Below are 18,699 nucleotides of genomic sequence, written 5' to 3'. Positions count from 1 at the left end.
GACATCAACATTTCCAGCCAGCCAACGACATCCGCGCGAGCGCGCGTTTCGTTCAGATGCCCCACAAGGATGATTTTCATTCAATACTTCTCTCAGTAACGTCGAAGCGCGTTAACACGGCGATCCCGCTTGTTAACACGCGGCGATAAAGTGAATTTCCGCACGTACGTTGAACTAAGCTGCCATTTTTTAATCCTGGGAGGTAGGATTATTTATATGCGAATTTATATTACCGGCCATTGTCAAATTTTGGTTCGCGCGACGTGATAGAGAAAATTGTGCATCTTTTCTCTCTTTAATTGGTACATATTATTATATTACATTACTTTTGACAAGGAAACTTTACGAGGAATCAGTCGCTATAATTTCGATTTTATACTCGGGGGATAAAAAGCCGATGTGTATTCATGCACTTGTACTTATGTTATCTGTTTCTGAATTTCGTGCGTGAAATTAAGGTAAATAGAAATTGTGCAATTCAAATAAAGGAGAGTGTGCTCACTAGGAGTTTTTATTTCTCGAGATAAATTTCTAACATTCTGACAAGTTTCTGTATTCCTGCAAGTCAAACCAAGTGCTAAGCATATAAAAAGGCGCAAAAGTAAAATTTAAAAAAAGATAAAAATGATTTTGTTATAACATATTATTAGAAATGTAATATTTCCTGAATACAATAACTCTATTATTTTCTTATTGAAATTTCGTCAAACACAAAAAATGGCGTTAAAATATCGATTCCTCGACCTCTTTTCGCTAAATTGCATACGGGAAAAAAGATTAAAGTTCTTAACGTCTCCTTTGTAATAGTACAATTGTAACTGAATAATTTATATAAATATAACCTTCGATTCAAGTATCACGCGACTCACCCGGTGAATCATTTGTGTCCCAAACAAGAGCGAGCGACAAGAAATGCTAGGAATCTTGTTGATACCGCGATGAATTGCCAAAGTGGTTGTGATCTCGTTTCGTCGGTGACACCCTCGTTCCTCGCAGCACTTGTCGTGAAGTACACTCAATAACATGGAAGAGAATATCATCTGCATGGAGGAAGAATGTCTGATCGAGAAGAGGAGAACGAGCGTCCTGAAGGAATGCAAGGAGATATTGCAGGAAGAAAGGTCCGGGCGCTACAGCAAAGAGGCCTTTAGAAAACTCTTTCATGATCAGGTACTGTATGATTGCAATAGAAACTGCGTACGTAAAAGTAGATAACAAATATCACATAATGAAGAAGTAATACGGTTACTGTGTGTTTGTTCTATACTTTCAATATTTATTCAATATTGTCGACCCTTTTCGTAAAACATTGAAAAATATTGCCTTTAGCAACAAAGGAAAGAAGTAAAAAAATAATTTGTAACAATTTGACGTGTAAGAGAAACATTAATGAACTTGTATATTTACAAAATTCTGAGTTTCCGCAAATAAATTCCGTAAACATAAGTAAAATATAAGCTATAAACTTGTTCGGAATACATAAAAGTGTCGGATAAAATTGTCATGACTTTTTTTTAATAAAATAAAGATCTCAGCTTTTATTTATGGAATACGTGGAGTATATCCAGAGTTTTATGATGCGGATTAATTTTATGGCGGCTTTTTCGAGGGTTTCGAAACAACTTGATATGCATTTCATGTAAAGTAAGTAAAACGTCATCTCCCAGAAAGAAACCGCGAATCTCGGTAAAAAATATCGTATCTCACGAGAAAGCAATTATTATTAAATGTAAAAGTCATAAAATCGAAAAGCTGAAGACAGACTCAGGACAGGATATAAAAATATGTGGTCCAGCAAATTAACACTTTCACATCCAGTTGAATATATATATATATATATATATATATTCATCATTATAAAAAATAATATATATTATTTTCAGGGTTGGAAAAGGTACTTTATAAAAGTATCTAGTTATGGTTACAGTTTTTTCGCTAAAATGTAACTAGTTACAGTAATAAGTTACCAATTCTGAAAAGTAACGCGTTGCAGTTACAGTTACTCAAAGAGTAACGAATCGTTACTTTGCAGTTACTTTCTTGCAATGAAAATAAAAATATCAAACCTGCATCTGAATTGTAAAGCATCGATAAAGGCGTTTATGCGCAAATGCAAGACCTGGTGCAATCTGTGGAGGTTTAAAATATATATAGAGTAACTATTAATGTAACTATATTAAATTAGTTATCTGTTATCGAAAAAAATGTAACTGAGTCAAGTTAGAGTTACAGATGGAGAGAAAGTAACGAAGTTAACTTAGAGTTACCAAAAAAGTAACTGTAACTGTAACTTCGTTACAAGTAACGAGTTACATCCAAGCACTGATAATTTTCTACGTGGACATTCAAACAATGTTTTTATAAAACGGAAAGTAGCCAGCAAGATACTTCGTTTCTTTCTGCCACAAATATGTCATAAATATAAATAATATTGGCGTGTGAAATCGCGCGCGCGCGTGTGTGTGTGTGGCGCTAAATTACCTCATCGACTAACCCTTTAGTATATTAACATAGATTTATAACGAGAGGGTAGAACGTCCTCACGATCGTAATCCAGCACTTTCTTAAAGCGGCCATGAAGAATTGCAATTATTGTAATTACTGGCTTGCTGCCTCACTTTCTTTCGTGGAGAAAAAGAAGGCTCGCGTGGCACTAAACATGAAACGTCGACGTTACATCACTCGGGAATATTGGCTTGTCGAGCAATTATGGTTCTTTTAAAAAGCATTTACAGGTTTTTGCGATTGTCTTTTTTTACCGTGATTTATCTGTATTTAGACAGCAAAGTAATATTTATTTAACACAAGTATTTATAACCACGAAATAAAATCGCAGGCAATTATTATTTGAATATTTTATAAAAGATATTGAAAGTAGTGACAAAAACAGATTTATTAATTTCAATTTTTATTACAGAATTAAATTCTGATACTTATACAAAATAGATTCTAGAAGTATCATAGAACTTAATCTTTATAATCTCTGCACATGTTAAGAGATACAATATAAATGTTTAAGAATAAGAATACGATATATATCTTATTATTTTGTTAGAAATAATGTACATTTTTATAGGCAACGTATTTTTTCCTAAATAAATTATAGTCTATTTATCTTAAAAGCTTTCGTGACACTAAAATTTTTCGATAATTATTTTGTGTTCACAAAATAAAACAAAAAATTTTTATAACAAAATAGGTGCAATTCTCTTGGAGTTTTTTTCTTTTGGTATAATTTATTCTTCTTTACAGCATAAAAAGAATCTTATCGGAACGTAGAGGGAGAAGTGGTTCTCACATATTTCGAATTCTTGACATCTCTCTGTTAAATTGTCACTCGCAAGATATATGTGATGAAATATAATAAGTGAAGATATTGTTCGGCGAAATGCTTATATTACATTATAGATGACGTAGGCATGCATCGGATGCACAGTATAGCGATAATATGGTCAGCTGTATTACAATCTTATCGTCATTTGATGTTGTAGCGAATAATAATCCGCTTGTCACCTAAGATTCATCTGAAAAGTAGAGCGAAACGTATCCGCATAAACATCGACACTATAAGATTACAATCGCTGACGCGGTCAATCATTTCACACTCCAACAGAAAGCGCTGTCATTATGTACCGTTTAAAATTGCACAACGTTTTCTGACAGGTGTGACATATACTTACCGTCTATATTAAGACATAAACTTTCAATTTTGCTTAAGAGCACCATTAACATAAAAATAAATATACGAATTGAAATAAAAATTTCATTTTGTACTTATTTGATCTGAAAAGATTGATTTATTATAGGAGCATAGACAATGGAACAACGTCGTTTCTCTTCCCCGATTTGAAGATTATCCTCCTACATGAAAACTAAGCATTTTGCTCCAGAATAAGATGATTAAGTCCATTTATGCGCGGCATCTCTCTTTCAATTATGAGAAGATACTTTGCCGAATAAGGAGAGCCACGACGAGATTTCCTTATCGGAACTGAAATGCTTTCGACTAAGATTTGCGATCTCGAACCGCGTACTCATTTATCGGACAATCGTCTCCTTTGTAGAAGATCTCGATCAGCGGGCAATGAGTTCACTCTTGAGAATCCGTGTAGGAAAAGGAGACCTGAGGCGGCGGTGACGATATGAAGTAAACGAGGGGCTCTATCGAGGGCCTCTGCTTTTTGATCAAGGTGGCCGATCGCCCCAGGCGCGAGGCCTTGATGCCCCGAGCGCCTCCCGGTCGCTTGGGACCGATCGATCGACGTGGAGACCAATCGTAGAGCAGAGCATAGCGACCGGGACTGATACCTCGTTTACTGACTATCCATTAACCCTATAACCGCTGTCGGCACAAATCGCCGAAGCGTTATCGATTGTCATTATCGATTAAGCGTCGTTAAATGCTGATTTACATTATTGAAACACATCGAGATTTTTATTAAAATCCAATTAAATAAGAAATAACAATTATACATTTGAAAGTTAGTCAAATTATGTTAAAGGAAAATATTCTACTGTATACCAGTGACATAAATTTCTTTCTATCAAATAGTTTTGTTTAAAATTATATCACAAAGATGATTAGGGGCTGTCATACTAAATCTATATACTTGCTGTGATTGATTATTATCTTCTTTCTTATTTTTTGTACACAAGAGGTAGAGATTAAGAATGATTGATTAGAGACCTTAGATTTCCTTGCATATTTTAAAAGCAAGACGGCGGATTAATCATAGCATTGTAATTGTGAAATTCCAATCTTTATCTGCATAATTTTTATAAATCAACACAAATCGAAATTCTTATTTGGACATGGAATATTTCATTCAATTTGTCTTATTAAGCTTTTCCATTAATCGCAATGTACTGAAAAATTTTACTAAATCATCAAAATATTACATTGTATACATAAATACAATATAATAAATTTATTAATTCTCAGCTCATTTTCTTACTTTTCTCCGTAAGTTATTTTTCTATTAGTGTAATAGAAAGTTAAAAGAAAGTTCAGTTGTGATTTTCAAAAATTATTATGTTCTATCATTAAGATATGTATCTGTTGAAAATAATGGTTCAGGCATTACCTATGTACACACATGTCATATTCACTAACTATATCTCACGAGATTGGGACACGTTTCTGGATCTCGTATGTGACGAGGGAGCACACAGTGTTAATCTCTCATGACATTGACCCATTTCTTAACGATCGAGAGTGAAATATATACGTGTGTACATCCGTCGAGATCGACGCTGATGGTGATCGATACGCGTCATATCGTTGTTAACGTTGACGCCGTCATACGCACCTGAGGCTAGAATTTTAATAAATACGCTTCCATTATCACATATTAACTTTGCCCCAGATTACGCGCATAAGAGACACATTTTAGGCGATTTGCGTATCAAAGGCATGTTACAGTCCCAGTGTATACAGCAAGCGATGTCCCGTTTGTTTTTTCTTAAATAAATTCGATTGTATAACATTGATCTTTTTCGCTGTATGGTTTTCAATAGAAGATCGATCGACGTTTGCCACTTATGATTTATTGATGTTTTTCACAGGTGCTCCTTGGGAAATTATTTACATTATTCGATCAGGATTGCGATGGGTTGCTGAAACAGGATGAATGGCTTGAATTCCTCAAGGGAAGGCTAACGTAAGAATATAAGTTCTCATTATAGTAACATCTACATACATCTTCTAATGCTATTTTAAGTATATTTATGTTCATCTCATTCAATGTTATATCCAGTATTTTTTATGCCTCTCCTAGCAACGAGAAGCAAAATGATTTCATCGATCAAATCGAAAGCGTCGCATACGTACTATGTGGGGAGAATCCAGTAAACTTCACCAATTTCCAACAGATCTTTTATACCAAAGGAGTAAGTTGCGCTACCCCTTACATGCAAAGAATAAATAAATAAAATAATTAAAATTAACAGTTATCTACATAAATTAAGTAAGATGAGATAATGAAGGAGCAATAAATTTCCATTTAGAATAATGCTTCATGTAAATTCTTTATAATATTCATCTTTATAATAAAATGCATCATATGCAATGTGTGTTACGATATTGTAGTTACTAGATAAAGCTATTCGCATATTTTCTAAAACAAATGTCATAATTATCTACACGGATTGCTGAAACAATACAATTATAGATGTTAAGTAGCTAAATAATGATTGCGAATCGAGCGTAAGAGGTGACCGAGAGAATTTCAATTTATCACTGTCGCGGGAAAATGCATGCAAAAAATAATATATGCGCAACGCGGCGAGAAACAGCATTAAAAAATGTTAGTTCTTGGATACATAGAATGTATGTTACATGTCGTAGATCATTGAGAAATTGTTTCGGCTAATTGATCAAGAGAACTCGGGATATGTAACGTCTGTTCAAGTCATGGATATGATATCCAGCGTGACTAATACCAGGTAACACGCTTATTAATAAAACTGAGCTTCATTGCTTTCGTTATTAGTAAAGTTCTTAGTTTTATCAGCTTTTGAACGTTTATGTATTATCTGACTAAAATCTTGTGCTAGGCCGCGTGCTGGCTTCGATAAAGGAAATCTCGAATGGCTGGAAAAAATATTTAAGGAAACTGTTGGAAACGAGGGAGAAATACGTCGTGAGGAATTCAAAACAATCGTTACTTCGAAGAACGTAGGCAGGAGGCATAAGTATTCTTCATCTTTCAAACGCGAAATACCAATTTTCCGTTCCTTTAATATAAAACTCGTGATTTTATCTGTTCAATTTCTATTATTTCTTGTTCTATGTTTACCTTTTAAATGTACAAGCAAAATTTATACATCGGAGGCATAAAATTTTGTATCGAAAAACAGATACAGCAATTTTATTCATTGAGAAATAAATAAATCAGGCACAATATGTTATTACCTTTTAGCCGTTCTTTACTGAGAGGGTCTTTCAAATATTTGACAAAGACAACTCCGGCACGATATCGCTTCAAGAATTTCTAGACGCCACGCACCAGTTTGCTGGAAAATCTCAGAACGATAAAATTAGATTTCTCTTCAAAGTTTATGATATTGACGGTAATGTCTATATTTATTCACGTAAAATATTTACGAAAAGAAAGAACTTATACTTTTCTAAAATTACAGAACAAATTAATAAGTAGTAATTAATTACATAACTAAAGATTTAAGTACAAATTGTCCAAAGTATATCAAAAAGATTTTTAAAGGACTAAAGTATTTGTAAAAAATTAAGATGTTCAAGCGTTTTTGATATTTTTGTCTGAATGTAAATCATCTTCGTTGTTTCACATTGTTTTTTTTTCAAATGATAATAGGTGATGGATTAATACAACTTCGTGAACTAGAACATGTTATGAGAGCTTGCATGGAAGAAAATGGAATGAAGTTCAGCGATGAGCAAATCGAAGATCTGACAATTGCACTCTTTGAGGATGCTGATCAAGGCAATAGAGGAGCGATCACCTTCGAAGCTCTAAAAAAGCAGTTAGAAAAGCACGAGGGCTTGCTGGCAAATCTCTCGATCAGGTTAGATCAAGAATTATATGAAATGCAAAAAAATGTACAAGTGCATAATTATGGAATTCTAAGAATTCGAGAAACAAATTTACTCAATTGCCGGTTAATATTTATAATAAAATACTTGCTGCTCTTGCAATTGTCACGTTATTCTGAATTACTAAATTCTACATTCTTAAAGCAAATACTGAAAAAATAAGAATATAATAATCGCAGCATAGATCGATGGTTGGTACCACCGCAGCCGAAATCAAAGCCGAAATCTATTTTGAAGACGATTTCCTCCCTTCGTCCGTATCAACTCACAAAGCCGTACTTGAAGAATAATTACGTCTTTATTGCTTTCACTTCGATGTTTATGCTCATCAACGTGGCCCTCTTCGTTTCACGTCTCTACAAATATCGAAATTACAGTGGCTATATAATGCTCGCGCGTGCGTGTGGTAAGGAATATATAACAAATACGATATTTAAGCTTTATTAACTATTAGCAATTTTATTCCAGCTAAAAATCTGTTAACAAATTTGCAATCGATTTTAGTAAATGTTAATTATCAAAACTCAAATTAATGTTTGAGAGTAGAAATGCAAGAATTTGTTGTTTAATATTTTAGGTCAATGTTTGAACTTTGACTGCACGTTCATCCTGGTCTTGATGCTGCGCCAGTGTATTACGTTTTTGCGAACGCATAGTTTTAATTCCCTAGTGCCCTTAGATCATCACATATATTTTCACAAAATGACGGGAATATTGATCGGAATCTTCAGCATTGTACACACACTGATGCATCTCATTTACTGCGGTATAATAGCTTTTCGATTTAATTAGAAGGTTACATTATTTTAGCATAACTTAAAGTGCTGAAAACTTTTTGCCCAAGCTCTAATGAAATCTGTGTCAAATCGTTACTTTCATTATATTAATTTAATATTATTAGTAAATTAAAATTATAGATAATTAACGATATCTAATTGTATACCTGTAGGTACGGTAATAATAAAAGACGAGAAAATGAATAGCGGAAACTACACCATGTCTGAATGGTTGTTAACCAGTCGACCCGGATATTTCGGTCTGGTAGCAGGCAGTGGATATCCGACTGGGGTAGTTCTGCTTATTATTCTCGTCATTATGTCCGTTGGTTCCTTGCCGTTCGTACGACGCGGAGGTTGTTTCGAGGTATGAATACCTTTTACATTATTCTACTTATTTTAAAAATTACGAATTACCGCCTTCGTGATTGTCTCAAGTCTGAGAGCGGTATCTTCATTATCCTTTTAATTGGAATAATTCTTTGCCACAAGATATTTTATTGGTCTCATCTACTATACATACCATTCTGGATTCTGATGATCTTCCACGGCCCTAACTTCTGGAAGTGGTTTGTCGGCCCAGGCGTCATATACTTGGTGGAAAAAATTCGTCGATTGATGTGGTTACGTTCTCAGAGTGGAAAAACGTATATAAGCTCCGGCCTTCTCTTACCTTCGAAAGTGACTCACTTGGTCATCAAGAGACCACCCCATTTCCACTTTCATCCGGGCGACTATATATTCGTTAAAATCCCAGTGATAGCAAGATACGAGTGGCACCCTTTTACCATTAGCAGTGCTCCCGAACAAGAAGGTAAGCTGCTAAGTTGTTGCCCTTTGGTTGATGTTGTCCTTCATTATTGCACTGAAAAAAAATCTGACAGATTCAACCAGTCGTCTGTTAGAGAATGGACGAATCAGAATTCCTTTAGGATTTACCAGATGTGTAGTGAAGTCTAGCAAACTTCTGGTTATGAAATATCTTTCACGGCAAATCCAAAAGGAATTCTGGTAAATCCTAAAGGAATTCTGATTCGTCCATTTTCTAACAGACGACTGGTTGAATCTATCAGAATTTTTTCAGTGTGCAATTGCATTTAAAAACGTTTTTTTCCCCTACAGATTATATGTGGTTGCACATTCGTGCGGTCGGTGAGTGGACCAATAGTTTGTATTCGTACTTTGAGAAAGAACAAATAAAGCTTCATTGCGCCGATATTTTGCCTGCCGAGAACTGTGATGCCGTCTGCGCTCCCCGAAAAAAGTCGTAAGTCTACCGTGATTCAATTAAATTATTACGCAAAGACCATACAGAAAGTATGATAATTTCGTTTAAAACTTCAAAGTAATATTGCAGTTTCTAACAATTAAGTCGTGACACTCTTAACCGGGGGGAGGGGGGGGGGAGTCGTCACATTATACACGAATATATCTCTCTGTGTAGTTTCCTCAGCGGCAAAAAGACACCACTAATCATGGCACAGAAAACCTTAATAGATTCCACGCCTCAAACTCACAGTCTGGACAACCCCTCGTTTGTATCTGATTTATCGAACAACGTGCCACCTTCGCATGCATCTATTAATGACCAGTCTGCATATTTAAAAATTACAGAACGTAAGATTAAATATATTATTATTTAAAAAATAGTATTTAGTGTGAGAAATTACAAGAACAATAAATCGTGGCTCGTATTCATTGCAAAATGACGTTATTATTTATGTATACAAAATTCACTCAAATAGATACGCCTGAGTTAAATAAGGAATGGGCAGATGTGTCTACGAGAAGAGACAGGAGACTCCATCAACTATTTTTTGGTAGCAAAATGCCACTTGAAAAATCACGCTCGATGCCCGACATGCAGATCAAAAGCAAGAAGAAAGAGCGTCTCAGAGCGTGAGAAAATTAGTTATAAAAATTCATTACGTAATAACACTTATTTGTTTTCAAAAAAATTAGTCTCTTTTGAGTTTTATCTTGTAATTAATATGTTATTAATGATATAATAGTGTGTGTGATATAACAATTACAGGTCATCTTCGTAATACAATATTTTATGTATACATATAACACATGATGTTTCCTTTTCGTAGACTTCGAGATTACATGAGATCTGAATCGGAGAGGAGTTTTGACGAGTGTCAGATGAAATGTGCACGATTCAAGTCATTGGGTTTAGCTTACTTGAGTCCGCAGAACAAATCGTTAGCTCAAAGCTTCCGGTACATGCGGACGAAACCGACCATCATCGCTTTCAAAACGCCCAGTTTCGTAACAGGCGACTATGAGATCGGCGCATCGTCCAACGTTGGTAAGTTACGGAGTAAAAGGTAGAATAGAAGATTATGTGAAAAGTGATTAAAAGATGCAAATTTATCACGCGTACGTTTACAGTATCGAACGTAAATGCGGAGGAAAATGAAATAACGCCGATTACACCGATAGCATTGCAAATTGCGGCGGAGGAAGGAAGATTGAGACAAGGGTTTAGCGAAGCTATAGGCAGTTCGGACAGTTTAGATTTGAAATCCGACAGTTCTTCTCAACCACCTATAAATTATCCTGTGGGAAAACCACTGGAGGTAAATCTCCCACAGTTTTAATTATGAGCCTCGCGACATCCTCTAGTTCCCTTCAATTATTATGAAATTGTTTCGAATAAATAATGTGCCATCATTATAGATATTTTTAGATGGTCCTTATGGAGCACCGTCGAGTCACATTTTCCGAGCGCAGCATGCTGTTTTGATCGCCACAGGTATCGGAGTTACACCCTTCGCCTCTATATTACAATCAATTATGCATCGATACTGGAAAGCGAGACACACCTGTCCAAAATGTTCGTTTTCCTGGGCCAGTGAAATTCCGCCTACGGTAATGAATTTACGAAAGGTAAATAGATTTGCAATTATCGATACTCTATAATATTCATATTAGTATTAAAAATCTGATGCTCATAGCAGAGAAGAATATTAAGTAGTGTGATGTTATATCGGTATACATATAATTAAAACAAGTCAACTTAGGTAAGTTTCATAATTTAATATAGAAAAGTTATAGAAAATATTTGCTGTAGTATATTTTCTATAATGTTGATGTTTAGACTTTTCGAAAAATATTATAGGTGGACTTTTTTTGGATCAACCGCAATCAACGTTCGTTTGAATGGTTCGTAAATTTACTGTCTCAACTTGAAATAGAACAAGCTGAGTTAGGTACTACCATGGAACACTTTCTGGAGATGCACATGTACATCACGAGCGCATTGCAAAAGAGCGACATGAAGGCAGTGGGCTTGCAATTAGCGCTTGATCTTCTGCACGAGAAGGTCAGAAATACCTTCATAATCAGATATGATTATTTAAATATTTTCAACTACGCGACTAGTTTTCAAGTCTGCGCTAGTAGAGTTTAAGCAAATGTTTGATATATTAATTTTGCTGTCGTTACTTTTCGTTGATTAGGAAAAACGAGATCTCATCACGGGTTTGAAAACCAGAACGAATGCGGGTCGTCCCAATTGGGACAAGGTATTCAAGCAGCTCCAGGATAAGAAGAAAGGAAAAATCACAGTTTTTTATTGCGGGCCGCCACAACTCGCCAAGATTCTTCGATACAAATGCGACCAATTCGGATTCTGCTTTAAAAAGGAATCCTTCTGATATTTTAAAAAAGAAGAAAACGGATTTAATAATTATTATGTTAAAAATTGTATAACAAATATTAACATAGTAGTTTGTAATTTATTGTACATATACAGTTCTATATTATTCCGTATTATTTCCACAAATTATAGATGTGTGTGTATAATAAGTGTTCTTTAGTAAATTATTTTTCGTGATTTTAATATGTACTCACGAATGATCTGTCTCTTTTCGGATGTAAAGTTTTAATGCATAATATTTTATGCAATTAAACATGATGTTTTTACCATAATTAATTTTTCTAATTTTTAATAGATCTTAATCAACATCCTTCATCGTTCTAGCCATCTCGTGCAAAATCCAAAAGGCCGTCAAGATCAATAAAAAATACATTTGGCGTTCTGTCATAATTTAATAAAATGAATTTTCTGTCCCCTTTTATCATCAAAAAGGAATTGCTGGAATCTTCCGTTTACATTAGTCTTTTCTATTATGTGAAAATAATGTAATTACAAATTATAATTTTGGTTGAAGTTTGGCAACAAATGAATAATAAATTATCCGAAATTAGTTATTAGTGTATTGCGCATGATTATAAAAGTCAAAGATTTTCGTAAACATTAAAATATCTTTATTAATGTATTATTTTTGTTTGTACATTTTCATTATAAATACGGCATCAATAAAATTACGAAACAGCAATAATTCATAAAAGATGTAACATTTTCTTGCGTGGAACATTGACTAGAGTTTATCATTTCTCTTTCTTAAACACTCCAATATTTTAATTACCGTTATCAAGGACCTAAAGTTGTTAACAGACTTGGCAAATATTAGCTGGTATACTCTCTTGCATATTAACGTGTAAATAAATGCATTTGTGCAAATGCCTATAAGGTCACGCGGTATATATAACATTTAGAAGTCGCTACTCATTAACATAGAAACCTGATTGCAGTATGTTATGTTGAATTCGCATGGATGTTGATACCAGGGCTCACCATCGACTTGCATAGCGCATGACTGCGATAATTTTATCTAAACAGTAACGATATTTGTCGTGAATAATTGTAGACGCAAGAAAAGTCTCTAAAATTATTGAAACAAATACCTTTACAGTATTGGCTTGGCCAATCCTGTGCGGTTTGGAGAGACCCACTTGAAGCTGAGCCATGTGGAATGAAGAATAAAGTGCTACTACTTCCAATTTGCCATCGTTAATACTTTGCATTTCTGAACTGTCATCATCTGTCGAGTAGCGTGGATAGTCAGTATTATTAAATTTAAATCAATTATTATTAAGAATATTGAGACCTTCCATTCCCATTTTCCATAGATCGACACCAGCAGCCCAAGATGGAATGTTAAGTATCACTACGCTCTCAACAGAAGGCAGTTCTATCTTCTTGTCGTCTAAATAAACTTCTAAATTTTTATCGAGATCTTTGCACTCCCTTTCCACGACTTGTTGCGTGCCAAAGCACAGGTACAGCAGCTACCAACATAGATAACAAAACAAAATGTGTATATTATATTCAACTCGTATAAATTTGTTCACTTGACATACCTTGTTAAATATTCTATGACTGAACAGATAAAATCGACTCTCTCTTGTGCGATGAAAATCCAAAGTCACCTGTGCATCCACGCCTACGCTTATATAATTGTACATAAATAAGGAACGATGCGATCCTCTAAATCCTAGTCCGCCGTATGGTTTTACCGTTATAGACCACCTAAGTTACAAGCTGTATGTAGATCCGAAATACCGGAACAATCGGTAATTTAAAGATTTAAGTACTTTTTCATATATCATGTACCTGTCAAGCTTTACTTTCTCCGCTGCTTGAATCTTCCGTAACAGTTCCATGGGATCCAAAGGCGAATCGTGTTGCTTACCCCATCCTAATACCCTGGATAAATCGTTGCCTGTCCCCAAAGGAATTATTGCTACAGATGGAACAGGCTGTGCCATATAAAAATACATGTTTGTATTCGTGCTGATGTGCATCTGAAAGTTTCGTATTAAAAGAGACTCACCTCCAACTTAAGTTTGTTGATGGTGTTTAATAACCAAGCCACGGTTCCATCGCCACCAGCTACAAGTATAGTTGACGGGGTTTTCCCTAGCAAACGGCACCACTCGAGGGCAGCGACTGGATCACGTTCTGCTAAATCTACGATTTGCGCAGGATTTAACAATCTTCTGAACAGAGACAAAATTTGACCTCCATCATTGTTTCCCGATTTTCTATTTCCTACGACAAAAGGAATCGCGAGAGAAAGATATATATCTAGATGTCATGTTTTATACGTAATTTTAATAATATTTATTACTGCTTTCTATTCTCTTACCCACAACAATGATCGGATTCCAATTAGGCCAGTTTGGTGGTACAATAGAACGAAGATGTATTCTACGTCTCATCGTACTACGTCGATTTATTATTTCTAAGCTTCCTGGTGGAATGATCATTAATTTGAATTTTCCGAAATCACATATCTGAAAAGGTAATACACATACTTTTTTCACAATTTGTTTCTCACGATGAAGTAAATAGCATCCAAAGAAGCATACAAAGCAATTAAACATTACTGCATTTTAAAGAATACTGTTCTTCTTATGAAGAGTTATAATGCATAATTTTATTAAAAAATTGGTAACTTATTATTAAATAATGAAACAAAATAAGAGGTTCAAAGCCAAGACTAGATTACCGTGTCAATAATTGATTAAACATATGTTGAAACGTTTCGATCGCGAATTGGACCATCCTTAGTGAATACAAAAAAGGCGATTAATTAAAACTAGTAAAAAGAAAACATGAAGAAATAGCTCAATTCGCAGAATAGTTAATAAAATAACACAATGCATGAAATGAGCATTGAGTCGAACATAAGAATATAAACGACGCAAGCGTAAATTTCACAAAGTAATGAAAAGGATATGTGGAGCAAATTTAGTATATAGAGGAAAGCTATAAAGAAAGGATTAAATTCTGAAGTGAGATTTAAGAAATGAAGAAACCAAAAATTGGGGTACATACGTGATGAGAAATAAGCAGAAAATGGCGTGTAACGTGACATGACGTGACGATTTTAACGGAATGAAAACGATTACGCAAATGTCAAATGTAACACAATGTCAGCAAAATAAGTAAGGAGTGGGAAGAAAAACAATAGGGGAAGGGGAAAGGAAAGTAGAAAGGAGGAAGAATTCTTTGTAACTTTCGTCTATGTACCAACTAAATTTGCTCAACACGTCTTTTTCATTAATTTCTGAAATTTATGAGTCGTTTATACTCTTATGTTCGGTTCACAATCATATGGCGCGTTCTATTATTTTACCTCTTCTGTGAATTGCGCTATTCCTTCGTATTTTCTTTTTACCAGTTCTAATCGACTGTTTTTATTCACTGAAGATTGTCCAATTCGCGATCCAAACGTTTGAACACCTTTTTAATAAATTATTGATTGGTAATTTAGTCTTGGCTCCGAGTTTCTTATTTTGTTTGACTTTGTAGTCACACGAGCCATTTTCTCTTATTATTAAATGACAAAACACACGATTGTTTATATACTCTGCGAAAAATTTTGGCGAGTCAGATTCTTCACGGCAAGAAAAATTATAAAATGAGATTATCAAAAAAGCGAAATATCATTAATTATTACTTCAGAGAGAGAAGATTTACATGTTTTATGAACACATCTCTGACACCAGCAACACCACCAATCTGTGAGACCCGGCTCTACGTCGCACTCTTCTTCACAAATGTAGCACGTAGCAACAAGTGGTAAGTTACCTTTAAATATAATAAAAGATGTTTAATGAGTGACACACTGAAGAGACAATTTACAGTGATGGACAGAATGGTTGCAACACTTGTTTTTTTTTTAATGAAGAACTCGAGAAATAGATTGAAAACGCTCAAAATGATTTCGGAATGGCCAGCGAGTAAAATATTCCTCGGAGAAGATTTTGAAACGTAGCCCTCAATCTAAATGCAATAAAAAGTGTCGCAACTATTCTGTCAATCACTGTACAGGGTAATTATAAACTGGTAATATACCTTTAATCCAATGATGCTTCATCAATTGATCGGTATTGAGAGTTACAGCCTTGCATTTTAGCTGTTTATCAGCAAGCTTTATACAGCCTCGATCCGCGCACACGCCACAAGAATCACAGAAAAGGGCATCAAGGTGCAATAATAAAGCTTCACAAATACTACAGTAATACGCCTGTATATAAAGAAAAATTGTGTACATTTGATTAATTTAATTAACCTTTTTTTCGTAAGCTGAAATAAATTGTTATTTTTGCTACTGCTATTATTATTCTTAATATTCGATGTAGATAAATTTAATCTTCATGATACAGGATAGTGCACATAAACAACTGTCAGTATTTTATCGATATCTTTTTCCAATTGTTTCGTGCAAATTTAAAGAAAGGAAAATACACATTTCAAAAGACGATATGGTCCGAAATATTGAATACTTTTATTTTATTTAAAAAAATCGTAAAAGATGGTCTATTAGAACTTGAAAATTCTCATCACAATACCTTGGTTGTTCCGCTAATTGACTTCCAGTTATGTTCTTTTGTGACATCTCTAATCTGGATATGAGGACTACCCATGAGGTATCGGAAGAAATTTATCGTGAATAAAAAGAAAATCATAGCAGACAATGTAGGCAGAATAATAGTATTCAGATCTTCGTTCCACATAACGTCAAATAATTTGATTTGCAGGATTCCAAAAATTTATGATCTTCTGAAATTAATATAATATTAAGCATAATAAATATCTCCTTTTCTCATAAAGGAACGCTCTTATGCTACAAGATACTTAAAATTTATAATGTTATCTTGTGTACGTTTAATAAGAATAATACTTAAGAAACTGAAATAAATCATTGCAATTAAAATGAGTTACACATAAGAAGATATAAAACATTTCATACAATTATACTGTATAGCTATTTATAAAATAAACATATCTACGTCAGTTTTATTGCACACAGAACGATACAAGTTAGACTGATGCAATTTATAAATTTATCTGGAGCCAGAGTGTAAATATGTAATGAACATTACCGATTTGGCATGCAAGAAGGGCGAGAAACACATCACGTGGGAATAATTTAAATTTATAAGCATTTTTCCAACTTATCACTTTCATAATAACCAACTCTAACGTGTGTTAAAATAAAATGTAATGATAACTTCACGGACATAAAATAAATTTAACACCTCAATTGACACTTACGTTATGCGACGAACGCGACAGTCATTATTTACTTTTCGAGTCGTTTGTATTTTGTATACCGTGCGTGTATGTTATACATGTGTTTTCTGATATCGCCTAACCTTTACATCCATTTCTGCTGACAGAGATAAGCCTGAGAGCTGTCATGACTCAGCTTTAAATAGACATGGAGGAGGAATGGCAGCACCGCAAATGTGTCCAAAGTATGTGCGAGAGAGAAAGGTATACGAGTTGCTACTCGTCCTCTCTGCGCATGCGTCGAAATTGATATATGCTATAGCAGGTAGCACCTTTGAGTATATAGACATACTCAAAGAGCAGTTCGGACATTAAGTGCAGAGAGTGTCGAAACTTTGGTGCAGACAACGATTTTAACGCATGCGCAGAGAGGACGAGTATCAACTCGTACATTTCTCTCTCGCACACACTTTCGGCATATAGGAAACATAGGCAATTCCTCCTCCATGTCTATATACTCAAAGTGGCTCAGTGATACGCCCTCTGTGGACATTGAAAACATGGACATGAACTGTACACGATTTGGTTGTGTTCCGTGCTGTGTGCATGAAATGTCAATAAAAACAGAGTTATTGATTTTTCGTTATGCGAGCGAACAGAGTCTCAACCTAGACAGCTGCGGGATGCGAAACGAAGAAGATTGGTTTTTTGCTCGTGTCGCTACGTCGATTTTTCGCCGAGTTATAGCGTTTTAAAAATCCGGCGCGCGCGCACCATTCATGAAAGAAGACCGCGCGAATTTTACGCGAATAGTACGCGGGCGTACTACGTCCCCAAAAAACTGGAATAAAAACATACGAGGCACAGGTGTTCGGTAGTAAACACCGCCGCGCCAGACACCACGCGAGACGCCGCATATACGCGCCGTCTGCTGCTTCTGAATGAGGATTAAGATCGCGAGTCTATATAATCGTCAATAACTTCGCACAGAAAAATCGTAGGAAGATGATTCTGGTCTCGTTGGAAAGCTAAGATTTCAGCGCTTCTAACGAGATAAGGATGGCTTATCTCGGATCATTAGTTTACGAGATTTCATTAATTAATTACAAAAATAAAATTGATTTTGTCCCGAGATCGAGATCGCGAGTCGATATAATCGTCATTATCTCCGCACAGAAAAATCGTAGCAAGATGATCCTGGTCTCGTTGGAAAGCTAAGATTTCAGCGCTTCTAACGAGATGAGAATCGCTTATCTCGGATCATTAGTTTATGAGACATTATTGATAAATTCTGAGAAAATTGATTTTGTTCCGAGATCGAAATTGTGAATTAATCTTTCGATTGAAATCGGCGGGGGTGGTGGAAAGCCTCTACAAGATTAATTTGGTTCCATCGGGCAACATTTCAAATCGAATCTAAACGAGATATATTTTATTTATAAAATAATGCAAAGTTTATTTTTACGACAATGCAA

At 34.9% G+C, this 18,699-nt stretch overlaps 2 protein-coding genes across 4 annotated transcripts; one reads left to right on the top strand and one right to left on the bottom strand.

Annotated features, from left to right (window-relative positions):
• The first annotated feature begins 821 nt into the window (after positions 1-821).
• LOC105566093 (NADPH oxidase 5) lies at positions 822-12,285 on the top strand. Its single transcript, XM_012019822.1, has 19 exons — positions 822-1,170; positions 5,566-5,660; positions 5,778-5,889; positions 6,347-6,444; positions 6,556-6,676; positions 6,921-7,071; positions 7,332-7,542; positions 7,750-7,976; positions 8,148-8,336; positions 8,520-8,713; positions 8,839-9,160; positions 9,469-9,613; positions 9,791-9,963; positions 10,092-10,245; positions 10,443-10,660; positions 10,744-10,931; positions 11,032-11,241; positions 11,474-11,677; positions 11,814-12,285. Exons 1-19 carry the CDS (start codon positions 1,024-1,026, stop codon positions 12,009-12,011), a joined length of 3,357 nt encoding a protein of 1,118 aa, XP_011875212.1. The 5' UTR covers positions 822-1,023; the 3' UTR covers positions 12,012-12,285.
• LOC105566094 (diacylglycerol kinase epsilon) lies at positions 12,073-17,462 on the bottom strand. 3 transcript variants are annotated; one of them, XM_012019823.1, is made up of 11 exons: positions 17,267-17,462; positions 16,561-16,771; positions 16,064-16,235; positions 15,666-15,796; positions 14,349-14,496; positions 14,034-14,251; positions 13,814-13,959; positions 13,561-13,729; positions 13,308-13,488; positions 13,105-13,241; positions 12,073-13,031 (listed from the first exon to the last, which is right to left on the bottom strand). In XM_012019823.1, exons 2-11 carry the CDS (start codon positions 16,723-16,725, stop codon positions 12,912-12,914), a joined length of 1,587 nt encoding a protein of 528 aa, XP_011875213.1. In that variant the 5' UTR covers positions 16,726-16,771; positions 17,267-17,462; the 3' UTR covers positions 12,073-12,911. The 3 variants fall into 3 exon arrangements, with proteins under 3 accessions (XP_011875213.1, XP_011875215.1, XP_011875214.1); XM_012019825.1 differs by having other exon boundaries at positions 17,368-17,461; XM_012019824.1 differs by lacking the exon at positions 17,267-17,462 and adding an exon at positions 17,095-17,247.
• Between the last annotated feature and the right edge of the window lie 1,237 nt (positions 17,463-18,699).

The sequence above is a fragment of the Vollenhovia emeryi genome, unplaced genomic scaffold (assembly GCF_000949405.1).
Source record: "Vollenhovia emeryi isolate VEMERY1.0 unplaced genomic scaffold, V.emery_V1.0 DF939147.1, whole genome shotgun sequence".
NCBI lineage: Eukaryota > Metazoa > Arthropoda > Insecta > Hymenoptera > Formicidae > Vollenhovia > Vollenhovia emeryi.
The sequence above is the reverse complement of the archived record's forward strand: the minus strand, read 5'-3'. Positions and strand labels throughout refer to the sequence as shown.